General features: G+C 31.9%; 2 protein-coding genes across 2 annotated transcripts; one reads left to right on the top strand and one right to left on the bottom strand.

Annotated features, from left to right (window-relative positions):
* Nucleotides 1-455: 455 nt before the first annotated feature.
* LOC110781298 (uncharacterized) lies at nucleotides 456-2,579 on the top strand. The gene is made up of 2 exons (XM_056838057.1): nucleotides 456-906; nucleotides 1,640-2,579. The coding sequence occupies exons 1-2, from the start codon at nucleotides 536-538 to the stop codon at nucleotides 1,743-1,745; spliced, it is 477 nt and encodes a 158-aa protein (XP_056694035.1). The 5' UTR covers nucleotides 456-535; the 3' UTR covers nucleotides 1,746-2,579.
* Nucleotides 2,580-7,650: 5,071 nt separating this feature from the next.
* Nucleotides 7,651-11,168, bottom strand: LOC110784867 (protein FAR1-RELATED SEQUENCE 5-like). Its single transcript, XM_056839158.1, has 5 exons — nucleotides 11,016-11,168; nucleotides 9,924-10,435; nucleotides 9,065-9,623; nucleotides 8,151-8,681; nucleotides 7,651-7,856 (listed from the first exon to the last, which is right to left on the bottom strand). The coding sequence occupies exons 1-5, from the start codon at nucleotides 11,161-11,163 to the stop codon at nucleotides 7,651-7,653; spliced, it is 1,956 nt and encodes a 651-aa protein (XP_056695136.1). The 5' UTR covers nucleotides 11,164-11,168.
* Between the last annotated feature and the right edge of the window lie 269 nt (nucleotides 11,169-11,437).

Genomic DNA, 11,437 nt, shown 5'->3' with positions numbered 1-11,437 from the left:
GTTGAGGATTATAGAGTTAAAGTTAGGGTTTTAGAGTTAAAGTTGAGGGTTCTAAAGATAAAGTTTAGGATTCTGTAGTTAAAGTTTAGGATAATTGAGTTAAAGTTGAGGGTTTAGAGTTAAAGTTGAGGGTTCTAATGTTAAAGTTGAGGGTTCTAATGTTAAATTTGAGGATTCTGTAGTTAAAGTTTAGGATAATTGACTTAAAGTTTAGGATAATTGAGTTAACTTTAACTTTGAATAACTTAACTTTAATTGGTAGTAGTCTAACTTTCACGTTTTTACCTTTCTACAACTAAATTGAGTCTTTCAGTCTGTTTTATTTCACTGTTGTACTTTGTTGTGTTAAAGTTATAGTTTTATATACTAAAGTTATGGAAATTGGCATAAAAGTTAAGACAGTTTTCAATCATTTAAGACTTAACTTTTCTATTAATATCTTAACTTTAACAGTTAAATCTATTACTTTTATATTTACAAATTTTTCATCTAATGGGAGTTTAACTTTTGCAGTGATTTTTGACATCATTGAATCATGCCGAGAAGTAAAACTGTTAATGTGAAGGAGATTTTACAAGAAGATGATGACATTCAATATCCAGATTCAGAAAATATGGAATATGATGACGATGATGACGATGTTGTTTATGAAGATGATGAGGATGTTAATACTGATGAGGACGAGGACGAGAACTGGGAAGAGGACGAGAACGGGGACGAGGACGAGGATGTTAATGCTGGTTTGGTTAAACCGACAGGCAAAGGGAAGAAGAAGCCGGGAGTCATGGAGAAGAAAGTAATGGTTAAGAGTGAGTTGGTTGAAATAAAAACCAAAGGGAAGAAGGCAAGGATTAAGGCTGAGGTTGATGCTAATGTTCCTGTTGATGCTGAAAATGATGTCCAGATGTGAGTTTTACAATTTGTTTTATTTCTCAATTTGAACTTTTCTGTGTTAAAGTTGTTTTATAAAGTTAAGGACTATGAAGTTAAAGTTGAGATTTTTGTAGTTAAAGTTAAGAATTTTGTAGTTAAAGTTAAGAATCCTAAAGTTAAAGTTTATGATTTTGAAATTAAAGTTTTAAGGACTCTGGACTCCAGTTGAGGATTTTGACATTAAAGTTAAGGATTTTGTAGTTAATGTTAAGATTTTTGAAGTTCAAAGTTAAGAATTTTGAAGTTAAAGTTAAAAATTTTAAAGTTAAAGTTAAGGAACCTAAAGTTAAAGTTTATGATTTTGAAATTAAAGTTAAGGATTCTAAATTAAAAGTTTAGGATTCTAAAGTTAAAGTTAAGATTTCTAAATTTAAAGTTTAAGGATTCTGAACTTAAAGTTGAGGATTTTGAAGTTAAAGTTAAGGATTTTGAAATTAAAGTTGAGGATTTTGATGTTAAAGTCAAATCTTACAAACAAGATTTCTAAATATAAAGTTAAGGATTTTGACTTTTTTCTCCTAACTTTACCTGCTAAAAGTCAACTTTTTCCTTTTAAATATTAAAGTTGTACTTATGTAGGTTAAAGTTATGGTATTTGTTGTAAATATTAAGAAATTCTTCCATCATCAGAAACCTAACTTTTACTGTTAATAACCAAACTTTAACTGCTAAAAGTCTAACTTTTACCTGTTTAACTTTTTTTCAGCTTGGATAGGGGTTGCAGTACTTCAAACTTGACTACCCAGTGTAGACCAACTGCTTTGTTAGCTGTCATAGAAACATTCAATTCAAATCAAATTAAGGCTGTTTAAGAAATTGGATTCGGTTGGTTGTTATCTTTACCTACTCAAACTTCTAAGTTAGATACAACATTATTTCCCTGGTTGATTGATCATTTTGATCCTGTTAGTTGGTTGTTTAAAATTGAAGCTGGAAAGGAATTCATATTTAGTCCATGTGATGTGCATGATGTGTTTCTTCTCCCATTACATTCTGACAATCCTATTATAGATAGCAGCACTAGGACTAAGGATGTAGGTTTGAAAAATCAGTGGAGAGACTACTTTAAAGTTAAAAAAATGCAACCATTCCATTGCGTCTGTTGGAGATTAAGATGGGTGAATTAGTGGAAGGTGGAGAAATGTTCAAGCGAATATTTGTGATGTTTGCATTCTCTGTTTTCTTAGCTCCTATAGCTAATAGGACTGCTGATTTGGGTTTAGTTAAAGTTCTTGAGGATGTAGATGAAATAAAGAATCTTGATTGGTGTGGATATGTCCATGAGAGACTTTGTCGAGCTATTAGGAAGCATAAAACTTCAGGCTGCCAGGGTAATGTTGGTGGTTGTTTATGGGTTTTACAAGTTGTCTATTTTCATCGTCTTCAATTTAGGGGCATTGCAGAGAGTTGTAGTCTTCCGTTGATGAAGCATTGGTCTGGTACTAAAATTCATGAAAGGCTTGTTTTGGAAAAGGATTCAGCTTGCTTTGGCAGTGGTTTATTAAATACTGTGACCTACCCTGTTTGTCAGAAGTTGGGTTTTGAAGAAGGTTTTGCCAAGATTTGTGGTAGGCATGATGTTGTGAACGATGATGAGAACCATATACGGTTCGTCATTCCTGATGGACAATTGTCAAATTCAGCAATTCAATCAATTTCAACTGATGTAAGTTTCTTCTCAACATTTTTATAGTTATTTCTCTTTTATTAAATTTTTTATTGTAGTTTTGAGATTTGATTCTAAAGTTAAAGGTAAAGATTCTAAAATTAAAGTTATGGATTATGTATTTAAAGTTAAGGACTTTGATGTTAAAGTTGAGGATTTTGAAGTTAAAGTTAGGGATTCTAAAGTTAAAGTTAAGGATTATGTATTTAAAGTTAAGGACTTTAATGTTAAAGTTGAGGATTTTGAAGATAATGTTAAGGATCCTAAAGTTAAAGTTTAGAATTCTAAAATTGTTTCAAGGATTCTGAACTTAAAGTTTAGGATATTAAAGTTAAAGTTAAGGATTCTGAACTTGAAAGTTTAGGATTTTAAAGTTAAAGTTAAGGATTCGAAAGTTAAAGTTATGGTTTCTGAAGTTAAAGTTTAGGTTTCAGTAGTCTAACTTTTAAGTTCAAAAGTCTAACTTTTAATTCAAAAAGTTTAACTTTTCCCGAATCTTGAAGGAAATGCATGCGGAGTTTTTGAGAATGAAGAGGAACTTGGAAATTGTTTCAAATTTTCATTTGAAACAACTTGAAGCTGTATCAGCACTGAGGCGTCGTTCATCTCCATCGCTGCCGGATGATGATTTGGATCCAAGGTATTATGCCATGATGCAAGAATTGGCTGAGATGGTAGTTTCAGTTCAGTCTATGCCAGGAGGTTTGGAGAACATATATTGTGATGGAAAACCTAATGCTATACCTCAAGATGATAGTCCAAATAAAAAGATCCAAGGAGTTCTTGATGAAATTAATGTCAATGAAACTGCTAACAAGACTGTTGTACAGTGTGAAGAACCTCGTATTGTTGATGCTACCACTGATCCAGCTCAGCAGACCAATGAAGGTGCAACTTTACTCTATTTCAGTTTACTATATGTTCAAAACTTAGAAATATCTAAAAAAACTTTAACCTTTTCACATTAAATGATAAGAAATCATTTATTCTACTACAGGCGCAACTTTGGAGGTTGATGTACAGCCAAGCTTATCTGAGCAGCTGGTTGTACCTCTTCCAATTGTTGAACCTCTTCCAAGTGTTGAACCTCTTCCAAGTGCTGAAACTGCTCCAAAAGAATTGTTGAACCTCTTCCGAGCCTACTTTCGGTTATCATTCCATTATACACTCTTCTTTCACTGATGGCAAGGCTAAAATTGGAATTCCATGTGGAAAGGTTAACACTGAACCATTCCTTGTCGGACATTTCATGCGTTTCTACAAGAGGAACATGAAACGTTTGCCCGAGTTGTATCAAGAAGTTGCTGATTATTGCCTTCTGGATGATCCTGTCGTAGTGAAGGCAGAGTAAGTCTTTTAATTGTTTTATATAATGTAACTTAATTTTGACCAAGTGAAGGGTAATACATTGTCCTAACTTTAAGTACAAAAGGTTTAACTTTAACTTAATAAATCTTAACTTTTTTTTTTGGGAAACTTTGGTCTGGTTTGATACCGTACATATGATTGAAAGAGAGGATATGTTGTCACTTGCTGAAGATCAAGAGATCTATTTGTCTATTATTGAGTGTTGGGCATTAATGATAAATGCAAATGAAATGCAGCATGCCTCACCGCCTTCAAAATTTTGTTTTGGTGTCCGCCAAAGTGTGAGTTTCTTAAATTGTGTAGTAGTTTAGTAAAAGTTAACGTATTTTTAGGAAATGTTTGTGTTGTACTAATTTGTTTGTTTTCCCTTGTAGGAAATTTTGGAACTTCTTTGGCAAGATTCAACTAACGAGGCTGCTATGGATCAGCTTCTAACTTGTTGGAAAGAGTGGACTGATATTCACAACAATGGCTTTGACATCACCTGTATTGATCTGGTAAGTTATTACTTGGCATCACCTTAAATTAAGGATTTTAAAGTTAAAGTTAAGGATTATAAAGTTAAAGTTAAGGCATCTGTTGTTAAAGTTTAGGATTCTAAATTTAAAGTCAAGTTTTATGAAGTCAAAGTTTAGGATCTAAAGTTAAAGTTAAAGTTAAGGTTTCTGAAGTTAGAGTTTACCATAATTGAGTTAAAGTTGAGAATTTTAGAGTTAAAGTTGAGGGTTCTAAAATTCTCAACTTTAACTGAATTATCCTTAACTTTAACTTCAGAAACCTTAACTTTAACTTTAGAATCCTAAAATTTAACTTCTAACATTAAATTTTCCTGAAGTTAAAGTTAAGGATTCTAAAGTTAAAGTTAAGGTTTCTGAAGTTAAAGTTTATGATAATTGAGTTAAAGTTGAGGATTTTAGAGTTAAAGTTGAGGGTTCTAAAGTTAAAGTTTAGCATTCTGTTGTTAAAGTTTAGACCTGAAGTTAAAGTTTTGGAGTCTGAAGGTATAATTAAGGTATCTGAACTTAAAGTTTAAGATTTTAAAGTTAAAGTTTAGGCATTTGAAGTTAAAGTTAAGGTATCCAAAGTTAAATTTTAGGATTCTGAAGTTAAAGTTTACTTTCACTAGTTTAAGTTTTTGTGTATCTATTAACATCACAATATGTTTTGTTTTTGTAGGTTTTTGTTCCTTTTTTTCGAGAACGCCACTTTTTCCTATTTGTGTTGAATTTGAAAACCAAAACGATGCAACACGTGGACAATCTTGTGTATGATGAAGCTCAAATCATTGAGTTGTAAAGTTTTTCAACAGTTCTGGTAATTACCTCTAGTCAATTTAAGAATGTTGAATTACCGGTTCAACTTTCTTTTTTCTGTTACAAACCAATAAATGTGTTTAATATTGTTTTCAGTGTGATCTCCTGGGTACTTTCCTTGATGATAGAGGCAATAATCATGAAGGTGATATTGGAACGTACCCCATGGAGGAGGTTGAGTTTGATTGGAAGACTGCAAAAGGTTCTGACCTTGACTGTGGAATTTATACGATGATTAGTATGTTGACATTTGAAGGAATCAAATGTAGCTATCCTGATTTGAAAGAGGTTAGAATTTTTTCGAATCATAACTTTTAAGTCAAAATTCCTAACTTTTACTGCAATTTGCTTAACTTTTATTAGCCTTATTTATTTTGGAATTTAAAATGATGTTGATAATGTTATTCTTTTTTTTTCAAACAATACAGCCCCGTAAAAGGATTGTTCTGTGTGCCGAAATATGTGCCACACTTGTGTTATCTGACATGAATGACAAACGGGCAGAAGTTCTCAATAATCTTGCTGATTTCAATTCCAAACGAGTAGATGTCTATCCACATGTGGTAACCAGGAGGAAGAAAAAATTGGCAGACGATAGAAGTTGAAGAAAGAAGCTGCCAAAAAGGAGAAGGAACTTGAAAAGAAAGCAGAGGAGAATGCCAATGAGAACAAGAAACCAAAGGGTAATATTGCAGAGGAGAATGCCAATGAGAACAAGAAACCAGAGGGTAATATGGCAGAGGTGAATAACAATGTGGCATATGTGAATGATAATGCGGCAGAGGGCAACAAACAACCGTTGAAGACTTTTACTTCAAGAAAACATCTTAAAAGGAATGTAGCAGATGCATCTGCCCCCGAAAATGTAGGACAACCAGAGAAGAAGCAAGCTCCTACCAAACGGACGGCAAAGAAACCTGTAGCATGAAATTTTAATATTAGTTTTAAAGTTGATCAAAACTTTAAGTACAATAATCTTAACTTTTACATTTTCACAAAAATATTTCTCTAGAGTATAATGCCATTTTTGTGTATATATGGCATATAATTTTGGTTTTTGGTGATGTTCAGTAGAACATAGAAACATGTATTTTTAAAGTTGTTTATTCTATGGTTAAAGTTAAGAATATTATAATTAAAGTTAGCCCTGTTATTGTTATAGTTAAGATCAATATTTTTGGTAATGTTCAGTTTCTGTAAAAGTTTAGGATAATTTAGTTAAAGTTGAGGGTTCTTAAGTTAAAGTTTAGGATTCTGTTGTTAAAGTTTAAGCATCTGAAGTTGAAGTTTTGGAGTCTGAAGTTATAATTAAGGTTTCTGAACTTAAAGTTTAAGATTTTAAAGTTAAAGTTTAGGCATTTGAAGTTAAAGTTAAGGAATCCAAAGTTAAAGTTTAGGATTCTGAGTTAAAGTTGATGATAATTGAGTTAAAGTTGAGGATTATAGAGTTAAAGTTAGGGTTTTAGAGTTAAAGTTGAAGGTTCTAAAGTTAAAGTTTAGGATTCTGCAGTTAAAGTTTAGGATAATTAAGTTAAAGTTGAGGATTATAGAGTTAAACTTAGGGTTTTAGAGTTAAAGTTGAGGGTTCTAAAGTTAAAGTTTAGGATTCTGTAGTTAAAGTTTAGGATAATTGAGTTAAAGTTGAGGGTTCTAAAGTTAAAGTTTAGGATTCTGAAACATGTATTTAAAGTTGTTGATTCTATGCTTAAAGTTAAGATTATCATAATTAAAGTTAGCCCTGTTATTGAAATAGTTAAGAAAATTTAATATTAGTTTATCTAACTTTTATTACAAAAAGGGTAACTTTAAGTACAAAACTCTCAACTTTAAGTATAATATTGATTTTTGGTATATTACTTCAATTCTTCATTGTACGTTAAGTATCCATGCACTTTGAAACTTTATTTTCAACTTAAATCCAAAAAAAATTTCACAATTTATCTAGGTTAGACACTTGGACACGTATCCAAGTCAGTCCAAGTAACATGGGTTTTGGCGATGTTTAGAAAAAGTTACGTAACATATTCGAAGTTGTTAATTTAATGCTAAAAGTTAAGCAAATATACCTCAACTTTTACTATATCTAGCCTGACTTTTAATATATAAATCTCAACTTTTACATTTTTGAAAAAAAGACAGATTAAAAGATATATACACTTCAGAGAAATATTATACTTCACTAAATTTTAATGTATATATTCAAACTTTCAATGTAAAAACAAACTTTTACTAAGTTCTCAAGTCTAGTCAACTTTAACTTCAGAGTGTTAAACTTTAACTTCATAAACCTTAACTTTAACTTTAATAAAAAATTAAATTCTATTTTTGATAAGAAACATTAAAAGAATCAAAATAATCTCAAATTTGGAGTTATTGTTCCAAAGTCTGCTGTTGGAGGCGCTGCAGTTTTTCCCTCTTCTTTTTGACAAATGGTCCTCGTGGTCTTTTGTTCCTTCCTTTTGTTGTGCAACGTTCAGGATCAAACACCATAGGAGGTTCAGTTGCTGTGTTTGTTGCAGGTTCAGAACTTGTTGCTTGTTGTACACTTGTATCACTTGTTGTTGTTGCATGAGTACCTACAAACATTTAACATACTGTATCATAACTTTTACTTATAAAACCCAAACTTTAACATATAAAACCCTAACTTTTACTTATAAAATTGTAACTTTTACATATTTTCCTTTTTAAGAAAATGTGAGTTCCAATATGTTTTTATTTCACACATTATAGTTTTTTTGGTTTAAAGTTGTAGTTCTGTAGGTTAAAGTTATGAAATTTATTCTAAAGTTAAGACAGACTTTCATCATCTCTAACTTAACTTTAACAGGGAATATCTTAACTTTAACCAAAAAACAATTAACTTTTACCTGCTGGTGCTGAGTTTGTTTCATATGCTGCTGTTGCATTTGTTTCAGGTGCTGCTGTTGCACTTGTTTCAGGTGCTGCTGTTGCACTTGTTTCTGTGGTTGAAGCGTCGTCAGTGTTTGAAACATTTAATGACGCCAGAAGTTCATCAACCAGAGACACACTAGCGGCATAACCATCCTCCATAAGGGTTCTTGTCTCCTCATTTGACTGGCTTTTCAAGGTAAGGTTGTAGTATTTCCTAGCCATGGTTTGGCGCCAAGGTGTGTACTGCACCTCTTCTGGTTTTTCATTTTCTAATTTGTTCCAAACTGATGACTTGGTAGATTTTGTCCACCTCTTTTTGATGTACTGTTCTGGAATCCGGTTAACCGAATGAAGGTGCAATATCCTAATGCAGTGGTAGCACAACCATCCTGAAGCTTCAAAGTTTTTACACGTACATGATACTGTTTGGCTCTCGTGGATGTATGTTACTCTCTGTGCAGACCAAGGTTCTTCATCAATGGACACAACATAGAATTCAGTATTTTCTGCATTAGTAGTACCATATTTTAAAGTTAGGAAAATCAATATAAAAGTTAGCCCTGGTGTACTTAAAGTTATGAAACTTAATTTTTCAGGTTACATAACTTTAAAAACAAAAAACCTAACTTTAACTTCAGAATTCTAAACTTTAACTTCAGATGCCTAAACTTTAACTTCAAAATCTTAACTTTTAAAACAAAAAACCTAACATTAACTTTTTACTTAAAGTTATGAAAATATGTATAAAAGTTAGCCCTGGTGAAGTAAAAGTTAATAAACTTTATATTTCAGTTTATCAACTTTTAATAAAAAAAAGGCATACCTTTTACACTAAAAAGACTAACTTTATAATTTTTCAAAAATGGACACTTTAAATTCTGATATTTACCTTGTTTCCAAATTAATTTTGCTGTTGTTGCAATTGAATATCCAAATTCCTCCTCGAAGTCTCTGAATAGTGACAATGTGTAAACTTCTGATGCATGTTTCAGCAATCCAGATAGTGGTAAAGCCGAGGATGGAACCGATTTACTACAAGAGAATTCAGCTTGCTTTTCTGTACTTCTCCAACGCTGTATTGTACCTTTGAACAATCTATAGAAATCAGTTAAACTTGTTGTTCTGTTTGCTCTAAATCCGATGGCGTGATTAGTGCTTTCACTTCGTTGTGAAGACAAAATCCCAGCTGAAAAGAAGTCTTTGCTTAGCGCAGGGCACCATTTTTCTCTCAAATCGTATACATTTGTAAACCACTCTTCCCCTATCAGCTCATATTGTTGCAGCATTGATCTCCAATTGGTTTCAAATTCAACTACTGTGACACACTTATACAAGCAATAGTTGAATGTCTTCTTAAAAGTTGGATCTCGTTTCAATGCCCCAAATCTGGTAATAGCATTCTGATGCAAATGCCATACACATAATCTGTGTCTTGAATCTGGAAAGACCTGCATATACAACCCAATCTTAAAAGTTGAGATTTTTGAAGTTAAAGTTAAGAATATTGAAGTTAAAGTTAAGAATTTTAAAGTTAAAGTTAAAGTTAAGGATCCTAAAGTTAAGGTTAAGTATTCTAAATTTAAACTTTAGGATTCAAAAATTAAAGTTAAGATTTCTAAATTTAAGGTTAAGGATTCTGAACTTAAAGTTAAAGATTTGGAAGTTAAAGTTAAGGACTATGAACTTAAAGTTGAGGAATATGAAGTTAAAGTTAAGGACTCTGAAAAGGATAAATCTTGGATTTTTACCTGATTGATGGCATTGTTCATTGCTGCATCTTGATCTGTAAAGATTGATATTGGACTTTTTCCCCCCATTGACTTTTTGAAAGTTTGTAGAAGCCACACAAACGACTCAATCTTTTCATCCCCTATGAATGCACAACCAAACATGCAATTGTTCCAGTGGTTGTTTATTCCAACTATTGGAGCACAAATTAGGTTATACCTGTTTGTTCTATACGTTGTGTCAAAAACCACTATATCTCCAAAAATTCCATAGTCTTCCATCATCATAGAGTCCCTCCAAAACAAACTCCTCAATTTACCTTTTTCATCCAATCTAAATCTAAAAAAGAAGTTTGGGTCACTTTCAAGCTCTAAATACATTATGTCAGTTACTGCTTGTGCATCACCTCCTTCTATTTGCTTCATTTTTAACCTCGTGCAGTAATTTAGATGGTCTTTCTTCGAGTGTCCCAAATTTTCTTCACCTCCAGCTTCAATTGCCATGTAGTTAAAGGAAGCCGTGGATGACAGACCTGTCAGTTGAGCATAAAAGAATGTAAATAAAATAATAGTTTCGGCAAAATGTTTAACTTTACTCAACTTTTACTTCTTCAGACCTGACTTTTAGTACAAAAAGGCTAACTTTAACTTTTAAAACTTTAATTGTCAATAACTTAACTTTAACACCTTATAGTTAATTTTCTATGTTAAAGTTGTTGTTATTTAGGTTAAAGTTAAGGAAATCGTTGTCAAAGTTAAAGACAGTCTTCATTCTACTTTAACCTAACTTTTACTTTAAAAAGCTTAACTTTAACTTCTAAAACTTTAATTGTCATTAACTTAACTTTAACACCTTATAGTTAATTTTTGTGTTAAAGTTGTGGTTATGTAGGTTAAAGTTAAGGAAATTATTGTCAAAGTTAAAGACAGTTCTCATTCTACTCTAACCTAACTTTTACTTTAAAAAGCTTAACTTTAACTGAGATGAGTGTGACTTTTATATTTCCAACTTTTTTCATCTTAGAAGGGGATTGCAGTAACAAAAGGATGAGTATCAAAACAATAACTTTTACACAGAACATAAAAGTTTAACTATCAAAATGTAACTATTACCAGATTTTTGCATAGTTTCAATTGCCTCCCTCTTCTCTTCCGTTATTTGCCTTTCAGATCTATGCAAGTAGTGCCATTGACTTCTAGTTAAATCATGGTTGTGCATTATCACATGATTAACAACCTCATATCTGCCTTCAGAATTCATTTTCACTCTCAATCAAGCCCTACATTGAGTTCTCGTGATCGAAACTTGCCTTGGTTTTCTCTCTTTTTTGGGCACTATAGGAACAACTGTTTGCACTTTTTTCTTTTTGTTCTTTCCATTGTTTGTTACTCCTGCTGCTGAACAAACATATGTATTTTCAAGCACGATTCTTGTCCCAACTTTGATTCTCGTGTTTCCTTTCCTTATGGAAAATCCAACCTCACTAGCATGTTTTTCGTAGAAACCTAGAAGTTCCTCCACTGTTTCAGCAGTG

Source organism: Spinacia oleracea, chromosome 3, assembly GCF_020520425.1.
Source record: "Spinacia oleracea cultivar Varoflay chromosome 3, BTI_SOV_V1, whole genome shotgun sequence".
NCBI lineage: Eukaryota > Viridiplantae > Streptophyta > Magnoliopsida > Caryophyllales > Amaranthaceae > Spinacia > Spinacia oleracea.
This window is presented reverse-complemented; position numbering and strand designations above follow the sequence as displayed.